Here is a 27,413-nt window from a genome sequence, read left to right on the forward strand (position 1 = left end):
AGTGGGCCAGCTGATCGCGTGCTGAGGGGATCCCGGCTCCCTATTCCTTCCCGGGGTGCCTCCTGGACCTAGGTCCAACTGGGTCCCCGCGTCCGCAGGGCCGGGGCTGCTGTTTTCGCTCGGCCTCCAGCTCAATGGAAGAGCCTTCCGGGAAGCCCCTCAGCTGTGCGGAGAAGGAAAAGGTGCCACGGGCGTGGGGAGGGCTGACGCGGGACTCTGACCCGCTGCCTAGGACTTTCGGCCTGGTCTGGTTTCCTCCCCTGTCCGAGGCAGCAGCCTCCACGGATCCACTCTTCTGTTAGGGTTGCGGGGGCACCGGAAGTGAGAGTGTGGAGGGCCGGCGCGGTGCTCACGTGGTGGCGTTTAAACAAGATCCATTTTCACTACAGTAGCAATGCCTAAATACAAAGTGCAGAGCTTCGGGGATAAAGCTTGAGTCCCCCTGGACATCCTTCCTCCTCCCCACGCCCACATCTGAATCTGGATTTCCTGCACCCCACGCCCGTGTACATCCAGATGTCTGTGTGTGTCTGTGTGTGTGTGGTGGTAGGAGCCACCAAAAAGTCATATGTACTTATTAAGGAGGAGAATGTTCATAAGTGCATGATCTGAGTGGTTCTGCAAGTTCTGCTTTTGCCCATTTTTAATATCCATGTTAGGACATGTTCACTTACCATATTTTTTAAAAATATTTTTAGTTATAGGTGGACACAATGCATTTATTTTGTTTATTTAGTTTTACACGGTGCTGGGGATCGAACCCAGGGCCTCACACGTGCTAGGCAAGTGCTCTACCAGTGAGCTACAACCTCAGCCCCTCACTTACCTTATTTAAAAGAAAAAAAAAAAAAGTTCTGTGAGGATGGTGTAGTTTGGAAGTGACCTTGTTTCTTTAAATATTAATCTGCTTAGAGGCTTCTAGCTTGTTTCCAGGTTCTTGTGCTGCTGTTAACTTGATTGCATCTCCTGCTGACTGTGCTAAAAGTGTACTAAATTCATTCACATTAACTCATCAGTCTTCTTAGCCTTGCTTAACTGCTCTTGGAGGTGAAAAGATAATTTACAAGTAAACAAGATAACTCCCAGCACTTGATAAGGTTGGTGCAAAGCAGGGTGGCATAGAGAGCTAAGTGCATCGACTAGAGCCCTGCTACTTAAGTTTAAATAGTGCCATTTATAAACTACATGATCTTGGAAGGATGAGTGCCTTTAAAATTCCTAGAAAGCACACACAAAAAAAAACGTGGCTTTGCAGCTCAGAATCCTTTGAACCACCAAAGCCAGAGAGACAAAGAGAACCCAGATTTTTAGAGAATGATAATTTGACTCAGCTCAATTCATTAATTTTTTTTTTTTTAATGGATCTCTGTTGAATATCTACTGTGTGCCTGTCTGGGAATTCCTCATTCTATGTGCTCCTCAAATAACTTATCCCATCCCACCATGCAGCTTTAACATTTGTGGTTCTTGCTGTCCAGAATATCTGTCCCCTTGATCTTCCCAAAGCTGACTTCCTCAATCAGGGCAAGTCAGTCAGTTGAAATGGTGTTCCTCAGTAATGCCTCCCTAACCATTTTTATCACCCAGTTTATCTAGGTACTTATTACCCTGTGAAATCTTATCTGTTTTCTTGTATATTATCTGTACCCTTAACTGAGTGTAAATTGCATTGACCACTCTAGCACTTGAGATAACTGATACCCACTGATGCTAGTGAGTATCAGTTATATTCCAGGTGCTAGAGATACCTGGACCATTAGCAGATGAGAATGATTATTGAATGACTATAGGATGACAGCTCCTGCCACCTTCAAGAATCTCATGGGAGTGGGGAGAAAAGAATCAGAATTAAACAGACAACATAGTTGGTACTGTAAATACCGTGATAAGGGTAGCACAGAGAGGAATGGAGTGCCTAATCTGGATTTGGAGAAGAACTTGAAGTCTATCCCAGGAAAGTAAAAATCTAAGCTGAGGCTTAAAGGAATTAGGATGAATTGGCAAAAGGGGGACATGCTCTGGGTGAAAGAAACAGTTTGTGCAAAGATTCTAAGAGTAAAGAGCTTGGTGCTTTTGAGAGCTGAGAGTAGATTTATGTGGGCCAGACCCACTCCCTCCCTGCGTCTTGCTGAGAAACCCCACCCCACTGAGCACCGCTGACCCCTATCTGATAGGCACTGTGTCTCTACCTTTCCACTGCTCAGCGTTGTTGGTGTTTTTTCTTCTTCCAGTTGAAGGAAAAATTAGCCTTCTTGAAAAGGGAATACAGCAAGACACTGGCCCGCCTTCAGGTAGGTGAATCGTAGTCTCTCAGATAAAGGTGTAGTACAAAATATATCAAAATAGTTCTCAACGGTAATGAAGCATTAAAAAGAAGGTATTTCTTGAGCTGCTTTTGTTTTCTCCAGCGTGCCCAAAGAGCTGAGAAGGTTAAGAATTCTGTTAAGAAAACAGTAGAACAGGATTGCTCGCTCCAGCAAGAAATCTCATCACAGCTAAACCACTCAGGTAAATCCAGCCTACTTATTTATACTTGTTTTACTATAATTTTCCAGGAACATTAAGCTATCCTTTTCCACAGCCAGCAGATAAGAAGCAACACATTTTACCATAAAATTCAAGCAATAAACTATATTTGAGTTGAAATGTTTATTTAGTTTTCGTTCCCTCCTCAATGTTAAAAAACCAATTTCACGTTTAAATATTAGAAGGATTTTTTTTTTTAATAAAACTTAACTTTTTTTTTTTTTTTTGGCTAGGGATCAAACCCAGAGCCTCCTTGCATTTGCTAGACAAGGTGGAGTGTACTTCAGTGGTAGAGTGCCTTTTAATTGTACAAATCAGTGGTTCTTTACATATCCACAAATACTGTGAAAACTGTAATCACTTAAGTCAAGAACATTTTCATCACCCCAAAAAGAAACTCCGTACCCATTGTCAGCCCTCCCTACTCCTTCCTAGTCCCAATCCCTGGGAATTAATCTACTTCTGTCTCTGAATTTGCCTACCCCAGAAATTCCGTGGAAATGGAATTTTTAAAATATGTGGGTTTTTTTCTTTAATATATATTTTTTAGTTGTAAATGGATCCAATATCTTTATTTTTATGTGGTGCTGAGGATCGAACCCAGTGCCTCATGCATGCATTTCTACCACTGAGCTACAGACCCAGCCCTGATATGTGGGATTTTATATTTGGTTTCTTTTACTTAATGTTTTCAGTGTGCATCCATCCATACATTTATCCTTGTTTCTGTCAGTACTTTGTTCCTTTAACAGCTGATTAGTATTCCATTGAATATGTACAATTTGTTTATCCATTCATCAATTAGTGAATATTTGGGTTGTTACCACTTTTGAATATTATGAATAATTCTGCAATAAATATCCATATATAAGTTTATATATATATTTTATTATTAGGTAGAGAATTCTTAGTGACAATGATATTAAACATCTTTCCGTGTGTTTGTAGTCATATGTATATCTTCTTTAGGAGTATCTCTATTCAAATTCTTTGTTCATTTTATTTTTTTAATATCTTTAATTAGTTATGTTATTTGTGGTGCTGAGGATTAAACTCGGAGTCTTATGCATGCTATGTGAATGTTCTACCAACTGAGCTACATCCCCAACCTAGGTTGTCTTTGTGTTGTTGAGTTGTAGGGATTCTGCCTAAGTTCCTATCAGATATGATTTGCTAGTATTGTTTCCCATTCTGTGAGCAAAAAACTATACATATAGTTGTTTATTCAATTGCTCTTTTTTTCCCTCAGGTTTCATATTGTTTAACATAAAGATGATTTTGTAAAAAGATGTATGTACATGTGCATAGAGAAAAAAGTTTAGATTAAAAGTACTCTAAAAAACTAGTCATTTTTGGTGTCAGAATTCAAGTAATTTTTAATCGTAAAATTAGGGGCTTTTGAAATGAGAAAGTAATGTTAAAATTACTTGAGAAAAAGAAAAGAAGATGCCAGGTCTGGTGGCATATGCCTGTAATTGCTGCTCCTTGGACAGTTGAGGCAGGTGGATCACAAGTTTGAGGCTAGTCCAGACAATTTAGTTAAACTCTGTCTCAATTAAATGTATGAAAAAAAAGGGTTGGGAATATATGTCAGTGATGAAACACTTGCCTAATATGTGTAAGGTCCTTGTTTCAGTCCCCAGTATTCACAATAAATAAGTACATGCACACAAAACAGGTGAGGGGCTGGGGGCATTGCTCAGCTGGTGCATGCATGAGGCCCTGGGTTCAGTCCCCAGCATCAAAAGAAATTAATAGAATTTTTTTTAAATTAAGAGAAACCATAATTGTGATAAAGAAAAAATCTTTCCATTTTAAAAAGCACCTTTTCAGTATAATTATATTTGTTTACATTTGTTTATAATTCTGTACTTTATTAGAATTTTTAAAACTTGAATCCTGCCTAAAATGTAATGCCATTGATTTTTTTCCCAAATGAATGTTTGCGTGTGTGTTTGTCTATATATATAATAAAAATTATAGTGTATGTATGTATATGTACATACATACACTATAATTTTTGTTTTTATTTATAATTTCCTGGAACTGGGAATTAAACCCAGGACCTCATGCATACTAGGCAAGCACTCTATCACTATAGATTTTTAAATAAAAATGGGGTATTTTTTGTTTCATTTTAAAAGGAAAATAATATTTGTATATATTTTTCCCTCTTAGAACCTAAAAATGAAGGATCTCCTTATAAGGAGTTACAAATCAATGTCCGTCTGGATGGCAACACTGGAGAAAAGACACCTATAACACTTGCTGCTGAGCCTGAGTCTTTTAACCCTGAAGATGGCCCAGAAGAAGGATTACGTGTTTCAGGAATGGATGACATCCAAGAACATTGTCCCTACAGGGCAAATGGCCCTGATAGTGAGAAAAGGCAGAGTAAGCTTCCAGGGAGAAGAAAGAAGCAGCCAAAGAGAGCACATGTCTCACAGGAGGGCGAATGTTTCTTTGACACTGATTCACTCATACTCTCTGGAAAAAGACTAAAGAAACAGGAAGCAATCGGTAGCAAAAATCCTAGGTCACCAATAACTGAAATACCCTCCCTTTCAAGTTGTAAGTCTGAAATTCCAGATTCTCCAGCACCACTTGTAGAAACTGATGGAGAGAATATATTAATTCCATCAAATGCCAAATCAGAAAGAGTTGATACCCCATTTAAAGGAAATAATTTCTCCAATAACACTGAAGATCCTTTGCATACTATACCAGATAACAGTAATCATGAGTACCTTGAACATATGCCTCCTAAAGGTAATTGTGAACTCATTACTCAGGGGTTTAAAAACATTAGCCTTACTTCACCCATAAACCCGGAGGTACAAGGCCACCAAATGACTGTCTCTCCAGATAGCACAGTAGTAAATAAAGCTGCAGGCACCACTGGCCAGCTGCCTAGAAGTCCTTCATTAGAGGCAGATAATTCATGTTCTGCAAGTGAACTCCCTTATAATAACTTACCAGCAAAGATAAAGCAAAACTTAAAAGAACAAAATCACACCAAGGAATCTACCATTAATGCTTTTAGTGATAGAAATGAAAATCTTCAAGAAAATGAGGTTCTAAGTCAATCTAAGAGTCTTAGCCCGGAAGCAGTCCCTTCTGTTTCTACAGAAAATCAAATACATTCTTGCACAGTGCTTGAAGGCCTTTTGTTTCCGGCGGAATACTATGTTAGAACAACACGTCGCATGTCCAATTGCCAGAAGAAAGTAGCCCTAGAAGCTGTAATTCAAAATCACTTGGGTGGCAGGAAGAAGGAGTTTAAAAATAAAAGTAAGGAAGCACCTAAAAATTTAAACCCTTCCAATGAAAATAGTGCCCAGAGTGAAACTGAGATTTTGGACACAGGCACAGGACAAGCAATCTCAAGAAGTCCTCAGGAGCTTCTCTCTCCCCCTGACGTCAGCTCTCCCCCTGGGTCCACTGAAGATAACAACTGTTCTAGGAGGGCTCTTTTGCAGCCATCTGGTAGAAGACACAGAGGAAAAAGGAAATCAGTCTGCACCCCAGCACTAGGTCATAGTGAACTGATTTGGCCAATTTTCAGCACATTGGGTGTTAACAGATCCAAGGAAGAAGTCACCTTGGGCAGGCAGCAGAATGAAAAAGCCATTATTCATGGTAAGAAGAGAGTTCAAGGTAAATTAGGTTGTGTTTGATGACAATGATGATAGCTGATAATTACTGTGCCTGGCACTTTTCTGAATGCTGTGCGGTTGCTCATTGGATCACCACAGCTTCCCTACATAAGGCAGAATCTATTTTTATCTTCATTTTCAGTTAAGGAAAAAGTAAGGCACAGGGAGACTAAAACAACTTTAATTAATGTAATTTAATTGAAATAACAGTGCCAAGATTGAAACCTGGCAGTGTGGTACTAGAGTTCACTCATATGTTTGAAAAAGTCAATCAACACTGAAAAGGAAATTAAATTTGGTGCTTATCAAAGGTTTTATTATTGTTATTGTTATTCTTACTGTTGTTGCATACTACTAATATAGACAGTGTTTTGAAATAAACAGAAGTGTGTTTTAGAGTGAGCCTCTATTGAACAACTATTAGAAGTGATCATGTAATCAAAAGGATAAGATTTTAGAGGATAACAAGCAAGGATATATTGTAATTTTAGCTTTATTCATTTTCTCAAGAGTTAATCATATCTGATAAACTGAGCATAAAAACTGGATTATCACTGTGGCTTTAAGTAAGTTATTAGCAAACACCCTGTATAGACCAAGTTTTATTCTTTCCACCTTAAGTACTCAGCTGTCCTGCAAAAGCAGCCGTGGGCAATATGTAATTGGGACTGTTCCTATAAAACTTTTTGTACAAAAGTAGGCAGCGGGCTGCTCTGTACCTTTGAACATAGACTTTAGTGTGTGATCTGTAATTTATTAAATTAAAATAATAATCATGACTTTTTTCCTTCTTTGACGTCAACAAGAATGCAAAAAAATCAAGAAGTATGCACGCCAGTAATCTAGAAATGTTCTTCTTTATATTTCAAAATGCTCCACTGGGATTTTAGTAACCTACAGCTACATTTTTTTTAAAAAAGTTTTTCTGAAGGTGACATTAACATAAGCTAAAATTAACTTTTTTAAATTAAATGAACTATTCTGTAGCATTTAGTACATTTAGTTGCATACAAATGTTATGCAACTACCATTTCTGTTTAGTTCCAAAATATTTTCATTACTTCAGAAAGAAATGCCATACCTATTAAGCATCTGCTTTCTATCACCTTTCCCCCAGCTACCAATCTGTTATCTCTGTGAACTTAGTTACTGTGGATATTTCATATAAATAGAATTACTATGTGACCCTTGGGTCTAACAGCTTTCACTTATGATGTTTTCAGAATACATAGACAATGTAACATGTATCAGTACTTTATTCTTAATTTTTTTTTAAGAACTGAATATTACATTATACATATGTATGACAGTTTGTACTGGTTCATCAGTTATATGCAGCTACATTTTGAATAGTGTATGACCCCAGATACTTTAAGAGCAATGGTTTTTTTGTTTGTTTGTTTGTTTGTTTTTAAAGAGAGAGTGAGAGAGAGAATTTTAATATTTATTTTTTAGTTATCGGCGGACACAACATCTTTGTTTGTATGTGGTGTTGAGGATTGAACCCGGGCCGCATGCATGCCAGGCGAGCACGCTACTGCTTGAGCCACATCCCCAGCCCAAGAACAATAGTTTTTTGTTGTTTTTGTATTTGTGTTTTTTTTTAATGGTACTGGGGATTTAACCCAGAGATGCTTTACCACTGAGCTATAGCCCCAGCTCACACACGCGCACACACATACATTCATTCTCTCTCTCTCTATCTCTCTCTCTCTCTCTCTCTCTCTCTCTCTCTCTCTCTCTTTCTCTGTTTATTTATTTATTTTGAGGTAGGTCTCACTAAGTTGCCAAGGCTGGCCTCAAACTGGTGATCCTCTTGCCTACCAAGCTGCTGGGAAATAAATTTTTGCTTGAAAGGGAAAATAAATTGACTTACCCACAGCTGCACAGTAAGTCAGTGGTTAAGCTGGGACTTGACCCCATTCTTCCATCTCCTATTTAGCACTGTCAGTACCACACTGTGGGGTCCTGTGAAAGGGTAGCTGCTAGTTAACCACCTACCTCTTATTTTGGCTGGGGGAAGGTACCGGATTGAACCCAGGACCTTGTACATGCTAGGCAAGTGCAATACCTCAAAGCTACATCCCTAATCCTTAAAAAAAAAAAAAAAAAAAAGGAAAGAAATTGTGAGAAAGTCTCACTACATTGCTCAAGCTGGCCTCGAACTTGCTAACCACCCTCTGCAGCCTGCTTCATGGCTGGGATTAAAGGCGTGTGACACTTTTCACGGCTCTGTAATTATTTTAAGCCCTTGTATAAGGTTTCAAAGTCATGAGTAGGAGAAGTAATGAACATTTTTTACTATTTAGTATTTAAAAACTCACTATTAGATATTAATATCTCTTGTTGGGTTTTGTTACTATTGTTGCTTAATTTTCTATTTTAGGGAAGGAAGTTCATTGTCGAAAAAAGGACTCCCTCTCTTCCATTAATAACGCTTATTTAGCTTTGGATGATGCTTTCAGTGTTCCATTTTATAAAAATGAAATGCTAAGTTTAAAGCAACTGTTGTCTTTTCTCAATGTCACAGACTTTCAGTTACCTGAAGACGACTTTGGGCCTCTTATGCTTGAAAAACTGAAGTCCTGCTCAGAAAAACTTATTGAGCCTCTGGAATCAAAAATGTGCAAGGAGAGGTATCTTAAAGAGGACAATTGTGTTGTTCTGGAGGAACTGAGTCCTAAACAAATAGATGCCGAAATGGAGGACTCAGAAGAGGACCTTATTGCTATACTAAGAAAAGCACATCGTCAAATACCAAATCTAAAACATCAGCCTCCCAACAAGGGCCTTTCTTCGTCCATGATACTTTTTACTCCTTTAAATACTTCTGCATCTGACGATAATAGCACACCCGCTGTGGACCTGTGTTCATCTGCTCTCCCCATGTTAGGCACTACTCCAGCCCTTGGTTCCCAGGCGTACTGTGAAAAAGCATCTGCCAAGGTCATTGGACAAACTTGCTCTACATCCCAGCTTTATACCCCGGAAGACACAGTCAGCCTGGCTAGTGACAGTAAGCAGTACGACAGTTCCACCAGCTCACCCAAACTGGGAACCAGCCTGCATGTGTCAGGTAGGCAAGAACAGCCTGCCCATGACCATGACTCTGGCCTCCAAGCAACACTTCTACCCACTGAGTCATTCACTTTCAGAGAAAATCAACTCTGTGGAAATAGGTGCCTGGAGTTGCATAAACATTCCATTGAACAGGTACAAGTGTTTCCTTTGTGAAGTTTTCTCTGAAAGAATAAAATATCTTAGGGAATACAGACAGGATGACTTCCTCACCATTGCTTCTTGATGTTTAAGAATGTTTTAACTTGTTTCTTTAACATGATTTCATTGTGAACGTGCATTTCATTCTGGAGAAATTAAGGTTAATTAAAAAATATATTTTTAAACATAGGGGATCCTGTTTTTTGCCATCAATGAAACAGTTGCATTTGGAACTTTTCTCTTATTAGAGAAAATAATATATGAGATAGATATTTTGATGAATGAGTGAAGGCCAACCTTATACATAAAGTGTATATTAATGGTGTGGCTTTTGTTTGCACAGACTAAAGTAGCAGATCTTCCCACCTGTGACAGCTTAAACCCAGGCAGCCTACAATTGATTTCCAAGTTAAAGGTCAGAAGAATATTCTGTTATTATGTGTCTTGTAACATACATGTGAAAAATCTAAGGAGTTGATAAGAAAATTGAATTTGATCATATACCATCTTGTTCTTATTAGAGATTTAGAGGGAAAAAAACAATTTGAATTCTTTTTTTTACAATATTTATCTGTGTTTTTATTTTGAGCTTTCCTCAAAGTTTATGTGAGGCTACTGCCAAGAGCAAAGTAGTTCAAGATAGGGACTAGGGGCTGGGGATGTGGCTCAAGCGGTAGCGCGCTCGCCTGGCATGTGTGCGGCCCAGGTTCAATCCTCAGCACCACATACAAACAAAGATGTTGTGTCTGCTGATAATTAAAAAATAAATATAAAAAAAAAAAGATAGTGACTAAATTTAAATCAGGCATTTTGATGGACACACTGAGATAAGAGTCGTTCATACCTCTCCTACTCAGATGGTATGCTTCTAAGATAATCACTTTGGTGATGTCTATCTACAACTAAAAAATATCGTAAAAAGATACTGTACCTATGTTCTGTTTCTAAAGTATTTTTTTCTTACATCAGATTTAAGAGATTTGTCCTTTCTGTTGGTCTTCAAAAAAAAAATAGTTTGTGGTTGTAGTAAATCTTTTTTTTTTTTTAATGATACCTGCCACTTAGAGGCAGGAACTTTTTTTTTTTTAATATTTATTTATTTATTAAAGAGAGAGAGAGAGAATTTTAATATATTTTTGTTCGGCGGACACAACATCTTTGTTTGTATGTGGTGCTGAGGATCGAACCCGGACCGCACACATGCCAGGCGAGCGCGCCACCACTTGAGCCACATCCCCAGCCCTAGTAATTCTTTTTTAATATTTATTTTTTAGTTGTAGTTGTCAATACCTTTATTTATTTATTTTTATGTGGTGCTGAGGATCAAACCCCGGGCTTCACATGCGGTAGACAGGCTCTCTACTGCTGATCCACAACCCCAGCCCCTATATTAAGTATTAATTGAATATTTTTTTAGCATTTCTCCTTAACTTATTTCAGTTTTATCCTTGATAAAAATTTCTTCCTTCTGTTCATTTGTCGTTTTTTTTTTTTTTTTTTTTTAACCTTATTTTTCTAGTTTTCAGTAAATCTGTGTACAATTGTGAATTTCTCCTGGAAATGTTCTGGGGGTTTCAATGCACAGTGTTTTCTTCATCATAATTAGAGGTAGCATATTATATGTGATTTCAATGTAACTCCCTCTACAACTCATGAGTGGCTTACCAGAATATTACCAAATTATTAAGTTCTCATGAACTATCCTTTTGTGCTTAAATAAGAATTTATCCCGGGCTGGGGATGTGGCTCAAGCAGTAGCACGCTCGCCTGGCATACATGTGGCCCGGGTTCGATCCTCAGCACCATGTACAAAGATGTTGTGTCCGCCAAGAACTAAAAAATAAATATTAAAAATTCTCTCTCTCTCTCTCTCTCTCACTCTCTCACTCTCTACCTTCTCGTGCTCTTTCTTACCAAGCCCTGTCAACCACTGATCCTTTAAAAAAAAAAAGAATTTATCCCATCCTGGAGTTACGCGTTTTAAATCTGTCATCATGTACATCATGTATAGGCAGTATTTTTAAATAAGATCCACAGAACTCTTTCTTTTGATGTGCATAAAACTTTTTACTACCTGGTAGTTCATCTAATCCTTGTAATTCGTCATTTTTTATATTTATTCTTTTCATGAAACAGACCTCAGGTATCCCTTTAACATAACTGTTGTTACCATTCTGGGTCAGAATCCTTCTGGTTCCTGTTCCGTGGATGTGAGTGCCATGTGGTGGGAACGAGCTGGTTTTAAGGAGCCATGTATCATAACAGCCTGTGAATATGTAGTTTCTCTTTGGAGACCTCTGGATACTTGGCAGTGGGAAAAAATCTACACCTGGCATTTCACAGAGGTAAGTCAGAACCTTAGAAGTGATGGAACTGGAACTCAGGGATGTCATGCATGGGGCCCTGGGTTTGAACCGCAGCACCTCAAAAAAAGAAGAATCTTAGATATCTTAGTAGTCATTTGTGTGATAATATAGCGAACAGCTTGGCAACATTGGGATCTCTGACCAGAAGTGACAGAGCAGAAATATTTTGGTTTATTTTTTCAACATTTTATTATGAAAATTTTCAGCCAGGAATGATGGTGCACACCTACAATCCCAGTGGCTCAGGAGACTGAGGCAGGAGGATCGTGAGTTCAAAGCCAGCCTCAGCAAAACTGAGGTGCTAAGCAACTCAGTGGGACCCTGTCTCTAAATAAAATACAAAATAGGGCTGTGATATGACTCAGTGGTTGAGTGCCCCTCAGTTCAATCCCAGGTACCAAAAAAAAAATTTTTTTCAAACATACAGAAACATGGTACACTGAACTGTACCCACCTTTTAGACTCTGCCATCAAGATGTGCTTTATTACCTGTTTATCTAAAAAAGAATTTTTACATAAGACCTGTTTGTGGAGCTTGAATTTCATGTCCATTCTGACTTTTTAAACTGCCTTAAACCCATGTTCCCTGCCCTTCACCAAAACATCATTTCTGCTTTCTTTATCATGCAGAGCTTCATGGTTGCAATCCTAGTGTGCTTTAAATTTTTTAATCTGTCTTTTCTCCCTTACCATGTAAATAAGCATTTTTCCTTGTGGCTAACGTGTTCTTCATACTGGTTTATACTTCATTCTTGTTTTCCATTGTACTCACAGCTTCTAGCACTGTGCTCAGTAGAGATGCTCAATAAATATTTGTTCAGTGAATAAATATTTTTATTTAGTTTTTTTATTTACTTTGGTGCTGGGGCTTGAACCTAGGGCCTTTTGTATGCTAAGCACATGCTCTACCACTGAATTATACTCCCAGCCCCTAAACATAATTTTCTTTTTTTAATAGATGGTCTCACTATGTTACCCAGGCTAGCCCTGAACTCTTGGGCTCAAATGGTCCTCCTGCCTCAATTTCTTGAACAACTAAGATAAATATGTAGTTTTAAATGCAGCATAATGTTCTCTGTATTCACTTGTTAGAATTTACTTAATTATTCCCATTATCATAAGTATAAATTGCACTAAATAAATGCTAACTCAGTGGGCACACTGGTGTGCGCCTGCAGTCCCAACTACTGGAGGGGCTGCGACAGGAGGACACTTGAGCTCAAAGGATCAAGGCCAGTCTGAGCAACACATCAAAACCTATCTCAAAAAAAAGGAATTTTTTTTTTTTCCCGCTGAAGGAAATGCCAACTAAACTTATGCAAATAGTATACATAGGTTTACAACTTACAAAAAACAAGACCAACAAATGTGAACCTATTCACATTTGTTCACATGTCGGAAACAGTCCTGGTATAGTGAGAATATAAAAGAATGTGATAAATTTTGGAACATTTAGATTAAAGTTAAACAACCAAATATAATTTGAGGGTGCTTTGTTTTATTTAGGTACCTGTGTTACAAATAGTTCCAGTGCCCGATGTTTGTAATCTTGTATGTGTGGCTTTGGGAAGTTTGGAGATCAGAGAAATCAGGTAATTCCCAAGGGGATTTCTTTTTCTTTTTTTCCCTTTATCTTTGTCTCTGTCATCTTGTTTTGAGTGGAGGTTATCACCTAGGCTTAGGGTTTTGGTTGGTTGGTTGGTCTTGTTTTTTGAGATGGGGATCTCACTATATAGCCCAGGCTGGCCTTACCCTGGGATCCTCCTGCCTCAATCTCATAGTGGCTACAATTACAGGTATATAGCCAGCTCTAGGCTTCAGTCTCAAAAAAGAATTTGGATTTAGATTTAAAGAGAGATTTGTTTAAAAAAAAAAAGAAAGAAAAATCGGGCTAGGGTTGTAGCTCAGTGGTAGAGCACTTGCCTCGCATGCATGAGGCCCTGGGTTCAGTCCACAGCACCACATAAAAATAAATAAAAATAAAGATATTGTGTCCATCTACAACTAAAAAAAAGAATTACAAATAAATAAATAAAAAGGATTGGGGATGTGGCTCAGTGGTGTACCCCTGGGTTTAATCCCCAGTACCAAAAAAAGAGGGCTTACTCCTGGGTTTTCCCCATTTTTCCTCAGGGCATTACTTTGTTCCTCTGAGGATGAAAGTGAAAAACAAGTACTACTGAAATCTGGAAACATAAAAGCTGTGCTTGGCCTGACAGGGAGGAGGCTCGTTAGTAGCAGTGGGACCCTTTGTGATCAGCAAGTGGAAATCATGACTTTTGCAGAGGACGGAAGGTAAGCAAAGCATTGGTTGATTGTGACTATTAGATGGAGAAGCATTTTCTCACAGGTTTCAGGGAAAGGAGATGATTAGGATCCTGTTTTTCTGTATTGAATGTCTCAGTGCCAGGTTACCACCTAGAAGCAAGTCAGAAAAGCAGAGGCCAGACATGACAGGAAAGAAGTCAGCAGAGCGGGGGACATAAGTGAATTGAGTTTGATTTTTCTTCAGACTTCTTTGAAATCTCTGCATTCCCCTTACGTATTAGATATACCTCAGCCAGGCTCAGTGGTGCATGCCTGTAATCCCAGCAGCTCGGGAGGCTGAGGCAGGAGAATTGAGAGTTCAGAGCCAGCCTCGGCAATTTAGCAAGGCCCTAAGCAACTCGACAAGATCCTGTCTCTAAATACAATATGAAAAGGGCCAGGGATGTGGCTCAGTGGCTGAACATCGCTGGTACCAAAAAAAGAACAAGAAGAAGAAGAACCTCAAAGCCAGGCTGGGGATGTAGCTCAGTGGTAGGTGCCTGCCTAGCATGTGTGAGGCCCTGGGTTTCATGTCCAAAGTACCACCTCAAAGTCCTGGACCCAGTCCTCATTCCACACATTTGGTGTCCAGTGCTCCAGTGACCTTCCAGATGCTGACTTGACTACTTGGAAACATCCATTTTCAGTTCTGTGCTTTCTCCAGCTCTAGGCCTTTGTGCCTGTTTTTTAAACATCTTGAGGACACCTCAATTCAACCTGTAGAAAACTGAACTCGGACATCTTCTTTGCCATATCCTTATTACACTTTTTCTTTTCTTTCTTTCTTTTTTTTTTTTTTCTTTGATTTTATTTTTGTGCTGGGGATTGACCCCTGGGCCTTGTGCATGCTTAACATGTATATTCTACCACTGAGCTGTACCTGCAGCTGGTTACACTATTATTATTCATGTTTCCTAATAACAAATGGCAAGGACCTTATTTGTCTTATTTATTCATGACCTGTGGCATTATTGTAGGCAAGAGATAAATAATTAGCTGGCGCAGTGACCTATGCCTATAATCCCAGTGACTTAGGAGGCTCAGGCAGGAAGATTGTAAATTCAAGGCCAGCCTCAGCAATGTAGCGAGAGTCTCAAACAAAAGAATAAAACAACCTGGTGATGTAGCTCAATTGTAGAGCACTCCTGGGTTCAATCCCTAGGACTGCAAAATAAAACGAAACAGAAATAAGTGTTTGCTTAAGTTACAAAAGTCTTAGTAGAGATGGGAAGAAGCAGACAAATTTGTGAGAAATGAGATAATAAAGTTACTAAGACATGGTGAGTGACTAGATTGAGAGGAAGGAGAAAAGAATAATGTGCAGGTTTCAGGGATGGTCATCTGGGTAGATGGTTGTATAGTTGTTGAGATAAAAATGTGAAAAAAAAATGAGATTTAAAGAGAAAGTTTGAGCTTAATATTGGATATGATGATATTGAGATACTTGCAACATCCCAAGTAGCTAATATGAAAGAAATGTGAATTCATTGTAGGAAGTTTAGAATATACAGTTATCTGCTTAATTTTTTTTTCAGTGTTAGCTTAAATTTTATTATGTTAATTCAATAATGTATGAAGGACTTCTTAGAAATTGCTTTGTTGCCGGGCATGGTGGCACGCCTGTAATCCCAGCGGCTTGGGAGGCTGAGACAGGAGGATCAGGAGATCAAAGTTAGCCACAGCAAAAGTGAGGTACTAAGCAACTCAGTGAGACCCTGTCTCTAAATTAAAAAAATACAAAAGAGGGCTGGGATGTGGCTCAGTGGTTGAATGCCCCTGAGTTCAATCCCTGGTACAAAATTTAAAAAAACTGCTTTAGTGTACCGTACTAATTTTTAATACTTTTTAAATTCAGAAGCAAAGAAAAACAGTTTTTGATGCCCCCTGAAGAGACTATACTTACTTTTGGTGAGGTCCAAGGGATGCAGGAAGCTCTGCTTGGTACTACTATCATGAACAACATTGTTATCTGGTAAGCCTTCCCTTGAGGTCCTAGTTTTCTCATCATTCAGTTGGGGTATGCCTCTGATTGTACAGGACAGTGACGGTTAGACAAGAGACTGTGTAAACATGGTTGTTGTTAGTGGGTTTTTTTAACTGTCAGATGTTATATGCTTGTCTTACCAAGAGAGTTGCATTCATTTAGAGTAGACTAGTTTAAAATAAATGGAATTTTGTTGTAAAAATGTACAGTTGTTTTTGCTTCTGTTTAATAATTGAGTAATTTCTGTTCATTGAATTTTCCTACCTCAAATAACTACAAACTCTCGAAAAAAATATAAAAACAACCATCTGAAGACACCAGAGAACAAGAAAAAAAAAAGAAAGATAATGGATTTCTCACCTAGAAGCAGGAAATGGCACAGAACAAGTTTTTTATTCTTAAAGCTTTAAGCCAGGGGCAGTCCCCAGTCCTGATTTCTGGGTGACAAAAAGCCTAATAGCAAACATTTTGTCCTGCCAACTTAAAGAACCAAAGGACAGAATTCAGGTGGCCACAGCAGCTAGAAAGTAAGGGAGAAAAGTCCTAAAAAGGAGACCAAAGAGGAAACCCAAAATTCTGAATATAATTATTACCTAACCACCTGACTGATCCTGTAAACTGCATTGCCCAGGGTGGACTGTGAGCAACCCAAGTAAGGCCAAAAAAACTGAACTGGAATTTCAGCATTTGAAATTCAGCCAGGTTAGTTGTTTACTAGAACAAGCAAACAACATAATCAGTGTTTTCAGAGGAACTTAACAGAATCCAGAGTTTTTGCAACATATTGTATCAAGATATAATCCAAAATTATTAGATGTACAAAACACATATAACATATTTGATAACATATAGGAACCAAATTAACAAATTTAGTATAGGGAAGAGTCCCTAACCACCCAGACACTTTTTGTCTGAGTACAGGAGAGAGCCATATCCAGCTATAGGCACTTATAAGTTTAATTTATTAGGAAAATATATTGACTTTTTTTTTCTCCCACTCAATAGCCTTGTCTGTTAACTGTTTCCTTGGGACTAAAATGGGTCTTAGTAAGAGGAAATTATTAGTGTCACCGCCACCCACCACCCTATCAATTATGTATCATCTGACCCCAGCCCTCTGGAAATAAACTAGAAAACATGGCCACTGAGAGAAACTTTGTCTTCTCTCCACTAGAGAGCCTCTGAAATTTGTCTTCATTATTCTAGTCGTCCAGGAGACACCATTTCCAGAGGCCCTGCCACCTAGAACAGCAGTATCCACTCTGGGTGCATTTCCCAGGGTTTGTGTACAGTCTTATTTGAAGACAATGTTCTTTCTATAAGTTGTCTTTCTATTCTTTCTCCTGTTTCCAGACCTTAATTATTTGACTCAGGACTTAAATATAATATAATAATTGGTCTCCTTGCCATCAGTCAATATTCAACAACCAAATCATTCTCTTTCTTTTTTTCCGGGATACTTGGGATTGAACCCAGGGGCTTGTGCATGCTAGGCAAATACTCTACCACTGAGCTACACTCCCGCCATGTTGACTTCTCTTCACCTTCTGCTTCCTGTTGCTCTACTACAAAACTGTCTTCTCTGGTACTCTGTACTCCTTAGCTTCTTTTTTTCCTGCCCTTTTTCTAGTAGTAGACCTTGGCGTTTGGGTTGTAATAGATCACAAAGGTTGGGAGTGGAGAGGGATCTCTTTACTAGGCTTCCCTTGCAGGATATCCTGTTAAGGAACAGCTTCACCCCACAGCTGCCTTGAGTTTCCTGTCATCTCAGCTTCATTGATGTTTCCCTCTTTAAATTTATATGGCCCTAGTTTTTTACTTACTAGTTACTACATTATATATTTTTTCTTTTTTCTGGCAATTGAAGATAAGTGCTATGTCTTGCATCTGTTCTTAGTGCTTTCCCTAGTTCCTTGCCTAGACTAGTACTCAAATGACATCAATCATGTTATCTAAAGAAACTATCATTTGACCTTTTGGGCTCTATGTAATGTTTGTTTGTTTGTTTGAGGGGGTTTTGGCATTAGAGATTGAACCCGGGGTACTTTACCACTAAGCTACATCTTCAGTCCTGATTTATTTTTTATTTTGAGACAGGGTCCCACTAAGTTGCCCAGGCTAACCTTGAACCCCCAGTCCTCCTGCTTCAGCCTCCGGAGTGCTAGGATAACAGGCATGTGCCACCACACCCAGCATCACCTTTCTTATTTAACTTCTGATCTGTTAGATATCTATAGTGATTCATGTTACACTTGGGATTTGAGTGGCCATATTTGGTAACTTGCTGGAATTTTAAATATTTTATCTTGATTAAACTATATTTGCTGAGCAACATTTTTCATACAATCAAAAGATAACTGAATCTCTACTGGTGTCCCATTCTCTTTGAGGGATGTAGAAATGAAGCATCTGAATCCTGGTCCCAAGGCTTCTAAAATCTAGTAGTAAATAAGACTCCTTTACAATTCACAGTGTATAATTCCAGTGAAATTCTTTTATACTTCACACACATTCAAAGTGATAGAGGTTTGGGCAACATGCTTTGGGATCTGGGGAAAAAGCAATTACTGAATATAGAGCATATGCCAGCTTCTGTAGGGGATGAATGTATTCTGGTTTTCCTAGTAGGAAAACCTTGCATGTACCCATGAAATTTTAATTTTCTTTCTTCAGGTTTTTAAACACAGTTTCTCACCAAAGAAAGTTCTGTATTTGTTGAATGAACATGTTAAATTCTATCATAGCATATATTAAATACAAAATCAGGCATATGGACAGTACTAGAATTAGACGAGAGGAGAAGACTGGGAACTCATAAGAGGAGAGAGGGCCTAAATTGAGTTCCTGCATCTTGGAGGAGCTGGGACATCATCTCTGCCATGGGGAATGGACGGGAACTGGCCTTTAGAGGAAAGATAACTTGACCAAAGATCTAGAGCCACGGGTATGCACAGTGTCGTAAGCTTGGTAAAATTTCAGGCAAGGGAGAGGCGAATAATGTAGTATTGCAGCACTGGATTCATGAGAGTTATAAATGCCGTGAAGGAACTTGGACTTCATCTTGTGGCTCAGAGTCACAAATCCTCAACAAAGCCAGGATGTGGTTCCCACAAATGTTCCATTTGTTCTTCTTCCTTGTATTCACCCTCTTTTCTACTTTCTTCTTCCATTTTTTACTCTCAGTCTTCCCTTCTCTTTCCATTAACTTGGTCTAGCTATAGTGTAAACGTATAATGGAGGTAGACTCTAGATCTGTTTTTGGTATAGTCTCACCCAATCAAGTTTGGTTTCCTGGCCATTGTCCCCCATGGAAAATTTAGGCATAGCAAAATCATAATCATAGTACTGTCCCATGTGCCTGTTCAATACCAAGTAAAATGAGATAATGGAAAACTGTTCTCATGGAATTTGGAGAGTTATCTCTAGTGGTGGAGCAGATAAATAGGTCTATTTAACTAAGGCTAAACTATCAAACTATTGGCAAAGTTAACCTATAGTTCTACTTTGAGCTAAATCTGTGAATAAACAAAAATGAAGTGTTGTGTCCCTTAGTTTTGCCCTTGGTCACCTTTTATTTATGCTGTGATAGATAATATTATGTGAAAACCAGTTTGCCAGAAGAATGTGATCAGCTTATTTATTTCTGGTGTCTTAAGGAATTTAAAAACTGGTCAACTCCTGAAAAAGATGCACATTGACGATTCTTATCAAGCTTCCGTCTGTCACAAAGCCTATTCTGAAATGGTAAGTGCTGCTCTGGGACCACTTGGCGTTGACTTACATGCTGTTGTTGGTCTCACCAGCAGACCCTCCCTGTTGACAGTTTTTCCAAAACTGGATATCAGTGTTTGTTTTTTCATGACATTTATGAATGAAGATAAGTGTTGATTCAATGTAGTTACTTATTGAATTTCCTGGCTTTATGACTTATAGGCAAATGTTTATTCCCAGTTATGAATTTGTTGACTAAAAAATATGCCTATTATGAGATATGACTCCAGACTACATTGCCATAAATGATGTGAGATATGAATGAGTACCTTTAGAGAGGATGATTAAATTGTCTTAGACATGTTTTTCCCTTGGGCTTAAGTGTTCTCATATAGAAACAAATGTAGTTACTTACCATTGTTAATAGACTTAACTTACAGTCTAGTTTTGACACCCAAACAGGTTGAAGTTAGTTGTCCCCAAGTGAGGACTAACCCACATGAGCATCTACTGTTAAAAGCCCAAGCAGAGGCTCAGTGCTCGTGTAGACACTGACTTGCTGGGTATCAGTGGTGACTCTGAGAGCATTAGCACCCAGACGCTGTAAACATGAAAGATGTGTGATCTTAGAAAATCTGTCACATAATCTTGAGCCTAATATTTTTCATCCTTGAAGCAAGAAGGTTGGATTTGTCTCTAGAATTTATCTATTGTGCATTTAAATAAATTTATATCTTTTGTGTTACAGCATTAATACTTTCTTGATATTAAAACATTTAACATAAATATATTAGGTAGGCCTTACAAGGTGGCACACCTCTACATTCCCAGCTATTCAGGAAATTGAGGCAGAGGGTTGCAAATATGAGGCCATCTGGACGACTTAGGGAGACCCTATCTAAAAATAAAAAATAAAAAGGACTGGGCTGGAGCTCGGTGGGAGAGTGCCCCCTGGGTTCAATCTCTGTTACTACCAAAAAAACCCAGCAACAGATGTTAGACACTAACAGTTCCCCATAAAGCCAACCTTCAAAAATAGTGTTCACTTTTTATTTGTTTGTTTGTTTAGTAGGCTGGAAATGAACCCAGAGCCTTACATGTGCTCGGCAAGTGCTCTACCACTTACCAGCATCCCCAGAGAGCACTGATGGCTTGGCATACTTTTCCATCCAGGACCACAGAGCAAATATTTTCACCCTCCTTGAAAATAGTGTCTCTGTTGTAATTCTCTACTCTGCTTTTATGGCATGAAATCAGCCTTAGACATATATGAATGGATGTGACTGTATTCTAATAAAACTGAGCAAGGAAATCCGAATTTCATATAATTAACCATTTCAAACTGAAAAATATTCTTACCTCGGGAAAAATAAGGGTTGGGTCAGAATTGGCCTGTGGGCCATCATATGTTAACTCTTTGTTAAGTATGTGGCCTTTAACATTTTAAGATTCTCAAGTTTTCTAAATACAAAGGTAATTCATTTTTATTTAAAAATTCATTCAAAAATGCAGGAAGTAGAAAATGAATGCTAATCGTAAAATGACCTTACAGTTTAATTTTCTCTTAGTCCCAAAGAGAAATTTCAATGTATATATGTCTGTACGTGTACATACATATTTGTATGTATGTATGTATACACACACTAATATTATTATTAGAAGTTGTAATTTTAAAACTGAGTGAGATTTTTCCCACAGAAACAGCCATACATGACAGTATCTTTTGTTGTTGTTTTTGTTTGTTTTATCTTTTGTGGGTTTTTTTCCTTACCTTAGTAGAGAGTAATAGTGTCTGAGTTTTAAATAGGCTATTATGATCTGGGCTAAGACTCTAGTCTCCCCTTAAAAGGTGGTTTTTAGGGGCTGGGGTTGTAGCTCAATGGTAGAGCATTTGCCTAGCATGTGTGAGGCCCTGAGTTCAATCCGCAGCACCACATAAAACTAAATAAACAAAATAAAGGTATTGTGTCCACCTACAATTTAAAATATTTTTAAGTTGTTTTTATGGAAAAATGTGTTCTGAATTTCCAAAAAACAACTTGCAGATGAGTATTTGTAATTCGAGGACTCCCTGTATGTGTTTCTGTGTCCTCCTTCCCTGTACAACATTTCCGCAAATGGGAATTTGCATGAGATGTTGTGGTCATGGAGGAAGTCGATGGATCAGTTAGATTCCTGCTTGGCAAGACTGGCCAAAGCACATATTGGGAGCCCTGTGCTCAAGAAGCTGGGAGTCCAGCCTGGTGGTAATGTCAGCATTTCTGTCTGAAGAAAAAATGAAGCCAGTAGTTCAGTCCTGGGTCCTGCGGAGTCTGTTGATCATTCCTATTATTCTTTGGTTTTTATCTCTGCCAAACATGCTCTTTTTTTTTTTTTTTTTTTTTTTTTTAAAGAGAGAGTGAGAGACAGAGGGGGACAGAGAGAGAGAGAGAGAATTTTAACATTTATTTATTTTTTTCTTAGTTCTCGGCGGACACAACATCTTTGTTGGTATGTGGTGCTGCTGAGGATCGAACCCGGGCCGCACGCATGCTAGGCGAGCGCGCTACCGCTTGAGCCACATCCCCAGCCCCAAACATGCTCTTAATGGTGTATTTGGTTATTGATTTTTTTTTCCTTAAATTAGGGGCTCCTGTTTGTTGTTCTGAGTCATTCTTGTGCCAAAGAGAGGGAGGCGTTGGGCAGCCCTGTGTTTCAGCTGATTGTGATTAACCCTAAGACGACCCTGAATGTGGGCGTGATGCTGTACTGTCTCCCACAGGGGCAGGCTGGAAGGCAAGTGCATGTGACTGCTGATCTGTGGTTGTGACAGTTTGGAAGGCACTCTGCAGATACAAAAACGAGATACCTTTGTGTCACTTTAATGAATGGAAAACATGAAATACTATAATAGTAAGGTTAAGAGTAGGATGAAGTTAGTTGATTTGAATCAAACTCCCAGATTCCCTTATATCCATTGATCCACATCGGTATGAGCTTAGATTGCCTTTTTTTTTCTTTCTTTAATGTGTATTCAATCTGGGTGCAGTGGCACACATCTGTAATCCCAGTGGCTTGGGAGGCTGAGGCAGGAGGATGGTGAGTTCAAAGCCAGCCTCAGCAAAAGTGAGGCACTAAGCAACTCAGTGAGACCCTGTCTCTAAATAAAATACAGAATAGGGCTGGGATGGGGCTCAGTGTTTGAGTGCCCCTGAGTTCAATCCCTGGTACCCCAACCCCTCAAAAAAATACATGTGTATTCAAGCCCTGTTTTTTTCTGTAAGGAAAATGTTTATTTTTATATTTTAGGAAAATGTTTTAAATACACAGAGTATCGCACATTCTCTGTGGAATCCTCACAGTGCATGTTCTTTCCTTAAGACCTGAATTAAGGAACTTTTAAATACACTTTAGGAAGACATCTTCACTTTGAAATCTGACTGAGCCTCCACTATGCAGGCAGTTGTTACTTATTGATAAACATTTCTACACGTGGGTACTGACTGACACTAATGACACAGTTATTGGCACCCCGGGGGTTCTGAGTTGATAAACTTTAGAAGTAGTGGATATTGTTAGGTCAACAAAGCAACATCTGAACATGTAAGTCCTAGAGACTACCTTTATTGATGTGTGAAATTAGCAGCAAGGATTGGAAAAATATAGTCAATCCAGAGTAGAGTCTAGCTTTAATAACTTGTAAGGATGAGGAACCTGGATGGTTTTAATGCCTGTTTCTTTGGACCTTGTGCTAAACCTGCTTGATCCAAAAGATAGTCTCTGTCCATGTACACTTGGCCAGCTGTGGCACTTCTGCAAATGTTTTTTAACAAGAATATCATAACTGAGCCAGGTGCTCACAGTTGTAATCCCAGCAACTCAGGAGACTGGGGCAGGAGGATTGCAAATTGGAGGCCAGTCTTGGCAACTTAGCAAGATCCTATCACAAAATAAATAAAAAGAAGTTGGGGAATGTAGGTCTGTGGTAGAGCACTCCGAGTTCAATCCCTAGTATCCCACCTGCAAAAATCATAAATATTATCTTCAATTTGTGTTTACACATAGAACTTGCTGTTTTGGGTGTGAAGAGAGAACTGTAGTAATTGCCCTAGAAACTGAAGATGAAGATAACTACTTGGTCAAGCATTTCCTTTGTCACTTTTTTGGGGGGACAGGGGAGATTACCAGGGATTGAACCCAGGGACACTTGACTACTAAGCCACATCCCCAGCTTTTTTTGTTATTTTATTTTTTATTTTGAAACAAGGTCTCACTGAGTTGCTAAGGATGACCTCAAACTTGCAGTCCTCCTGCCTTAGCCTCCTGAGTAATTGGCATTACAGGAGTGCATCACTGCACCCAGCTCCTGTTAATTTTTAAACTCATTTATTCAGCAAACTTTGAAAGCCTATTTAATGCCAATCCTGTGGGAAGTATCTGTTTGGGCTGCTATAACAAAATACCATAAACTAGGTAGCATACAAATAACAGAAGCTCATTCCTTATCGTTCCGGAGGCTGGGAATTCCACGATCGAGGCACTGGCAGATTCCATCTGTGAGGGTCCATTTCCTTATTCATAAATGGCACTTCTTCACTGTGTCTTCATCTGATAGAAGGGATGAGCCAACTTTTCTGAGACCTCTTTTATAAGGGCACTGTCCTCTTCGTGTGATCTCTGCCCTGATGGCCTAATCACCTCCTAAAATCCTCACCTCCGAGTATCATGATTAAATTTCAACAGATAAATTTTGGAGGAGACCATAACAAAGCACCTTTATTTCCAATCTCGTGGAAGTTAGAAATAAATACTAGAGACTGCTGTTAGGTGCACCATATGCCACACACGGGGCTCACATTGTTTGGGACCAAAAAGATGGAGGAGCATCTAATTGGCAGTGCCGGCTCGAGGACCTTCTGAAGAGTAAAGGGTTAGGTATTCAGAGCTGGGTAGCAGTAAGGGGATAAAAATATCATTCTGTTCATTCAGAGAATATTCCTTGAGGCTGCATAGGCACCGGCTCTGCAAAGGGCTGATGATATGACACTGAGTGATAATAATAGATAAAAGCTTTTTATTGATTGATTTTAGAGGCAGGGTCTCACTGAGTTGCTAAACTCCTCGCCATTGCCGAAGCTGGCTTTGAACTCGCAATCCTCCTGAGAGCCACTGGGATTACAGGCGTACACCACTGTGCCCAGCTGAAAGCTGATTTTTTACTGAGCATTTCCTGTGTGGCATGGATTGTACTAATAAGTGTTTTTATTTTTGGTGGTGCTGGGAATTGAACCCAGGGCCTTGTGCATGTGAGGCAAGCACTCAACCAACTGAGCTAGATCCCCAGGCCCTCTTATAAGCTTTTTTTTTTTTTTTTAAATATTTTTTTTTTTTGGTTAGACATAATATATTTATTTATTTTCGCGTGGTACTGAGGATCGAACCCAGGGCCTCGAATGTGCTAAGCGAGCGCTCCACCGCTGAGCCACAACCCCAGCCCATAAGCTTTTTTTTTTTTTTTTTTTAAGAGAGAGGAGAGAGAGATTTATTTTTAATATTTACTTTGTAGTTCTTGGCGGACACAACATCTTTGTTTGTATGTGGTGCTGAGGATCGAACCCGGGCCGCACACATGCCGGGCTAGCGTGCTACCGCTTGAGCCACATCCCCAGCCCCCCCATAAGCTTTTTATATGAACTGTTTCATTCAACTTCACAACAGTCTTATGCCCTTATTATCCTTATTTTGCTGATAGAATTAGTTTATGCCCAGAATCACATAACTCTTACATTCTAGAACTTGGAATCCAAACCCAGGTAGCTGACTGGTAAAAGGCAACCAGATTTCTGCTTCATGGTGCTTATGGTTTCGTAGGGGAGACACCCCACCAAGTATGGCAGTAGGATAATCTCACCCAGTGCAAAGTGCTACGAAGATAAAACCAGAGAATGTAACAGAAGGGACAGGTACAAATGTGTGCTCTTTCAGATGGTTCATTGGGTATAGCCTTTTTATGGCAGTGACATGGCTGATGATGACAGGAATCCAGCCTGCTGAGATCTGGGGATTGAGCCTCCCAGGCGAGGAAATAGTAAGAGCAAAGCCACTGCAAAGGACTGGCTTTGGCTAGTGTGAAGAGAGGGAGGAAGGCCTCCAGGGGCCAGTGTGCAACCTGAGGACAGGCAGGGACTGCAGTGCCACACACGAGTCCCTGGTCCTCTCCGGTTGGACACTCACAGCCACAGGGAGATTGTTCTGGTTGGTGCTCTAGGGCTTTAGGGAACTTGATTTGGGGCTTTTTTTTTTTTTTTTTTTTTTTAATACTTAAAAAAAAAAAAAAGCCCCAAATCAAGTTTTTTTTTTTAATACTTAAAAAAAAAAAAAAAGCTTTTTTGACATGTAATCTGAATTGTCTCTTCTCTGCTTGGTACCAGGTTCCTAGAAGGGGACGTGAAAGATCATTTTGCAGCAGCAGTCTTGACTTCTGGGACAATTGCCATTTGGGACTTACTTCTGGGTCATTGTACTGCTGTCCTTCCACCCATCTCTGACCAAAATTGGTCTTTTGTTAAATGGTCTGGTACAGATTCTCACTTACTGGCTGGACAAAAAGATGGAAATATATTTATATATCGCTACATATAAGTAAAGAGGGAAATAACAGTTTTCTGGAGATGTTTGGCCTCTTTTTTTTCCCTTTGGAGTACAACTGTAAAGGAATATCTGAATGACGTTTAAAATAATTACTTGTGTCCATCCAAAGAGACTTATTTTTATTCTGCTGGTGGTGGCACTACTGATCTTGAGTATTTGTTTATACTTACTTTGGGGGGAAAGGGCTTTAGGTCATTTTTTGTATTCCCAATATTTGCACATTTGCTTTTAATAAGTGTATATAAAAATTCAAATGTCAATAAATATTTATTTTGATAAATTCTGCTTGGCATATTCTTTTCTTCCTATTTTATTTAGCTCATTTTCAAAAACAAGAACTGCTTACTATACAGCTAGAATATTTAGCCAATAATGTTTGCATAAGGAGTTAAATTTCACTTAACTGAATATACTAATATGCAGTATACTTTTTTTTTTTTTTTTTTTTTTTTTTTTTTTTTTAAGAGAGAGTGAGAGAGAGAGGGGGACAGAGAGAGAGAGAGAGAGAGAGAGAGAGAATTTTAACATTTATTTATTTTTTCTTAGTTCTTGGCGGACACAACATCTTTGTTGGTATGTGGTGCTGCTGAGGATCGAACCCGGGCCGTACGCATGCTAGGCGAGCGCGCTACCGCTTGAGCCACATCCCCAGCCCCTGCAGTATACTTTTTATGCTATTTGTATTATTTTACTTTCACAAATATACTAAAAGTGATACAAATCTATTAATTTGGAAATACTGTTTTTTGATTCTCACATGTACTTTTTTTTTTTTTTTTTTTTTTGAGTACTGGGGATCTAACCCAGGGCATCAGGCATGCTAGGCAAGTACTCTACCACTGAGCCTGATCCCTGGTTCCCTAGTCCCAGTGCCTGCATTATCTCTAGAGTCATTTTTGAGCCAATGACATAACTTTCCTAAGTTCATTGCCTTCACCTTTGCCTAAGTGGTCTGACAGAAATTTTTAAGGCGCTAATATGTTGGTATCATTGGAAATTTTATCTCAAGCTACT

General features: G+C 39.0%; 1 protein-coding gene across 8 annotated transcripts; it reads left to right on the forward strand.

Moving 5' to 3' along the window:
- Nucleotides 1-26,679, forward strand: Palb2 (partner and localizer of BRCA2). Of its 8 annotated transcripts, none has more exons than XM_021725449.3 (13): nt 1-182; nt 2,232-2,291; nt 2,409-2,508; nt 4,705-6,165; nt 8,569-9,395; nt 9,745-9,816; nt 11,585-11,746; nt 13,274-13,359; nt 13,901-14,062; nt 15,930-16,046; nt 19,715-19,802; nt 22,396-22,544; nt 26,180-26,679. In XM_021725449.3, exons 1-13 carry the CDS (start codon nt 135-137, stop codon nt 26,388-26,390), a joined length of 3,543 nt encoding a protein of 1,180 aa, XP_021581124.2. In that variant the 5' UTR covers nt 1-134; the 3' UTR covers nt 26,391-26,679. The 8 variants fall into 8 exon arrangements, with proteins under 8 accessions (XP_021581124.2, XP_013213324.2, XP_021581126.2 ...); XM_013357870.4 differs by having other exon boundaries at nt 8,713-9,395; XM_021725451.3 differs by lacking the exon at nt 22,396-22,544.
- Nucleotides 26,680-27,413: the final 734 nt, after the last annotated feature.

Source organism: Ictidomys tridecemlineatus, chromosome 10 (assembly GCF_052094955.1).
Source record: "Ictidomys tridecemlineatus isolate mIctTri1 chromosome 10, mIctTri1.hap1, whole genome shotgun sequence".
Lineage (NCBI taxonomy): Eukaryota > Metazoa > Chordata > Mammalia > Rodentia > Sciuridae > Ictidomys > Ictidomys tridecemlineatus.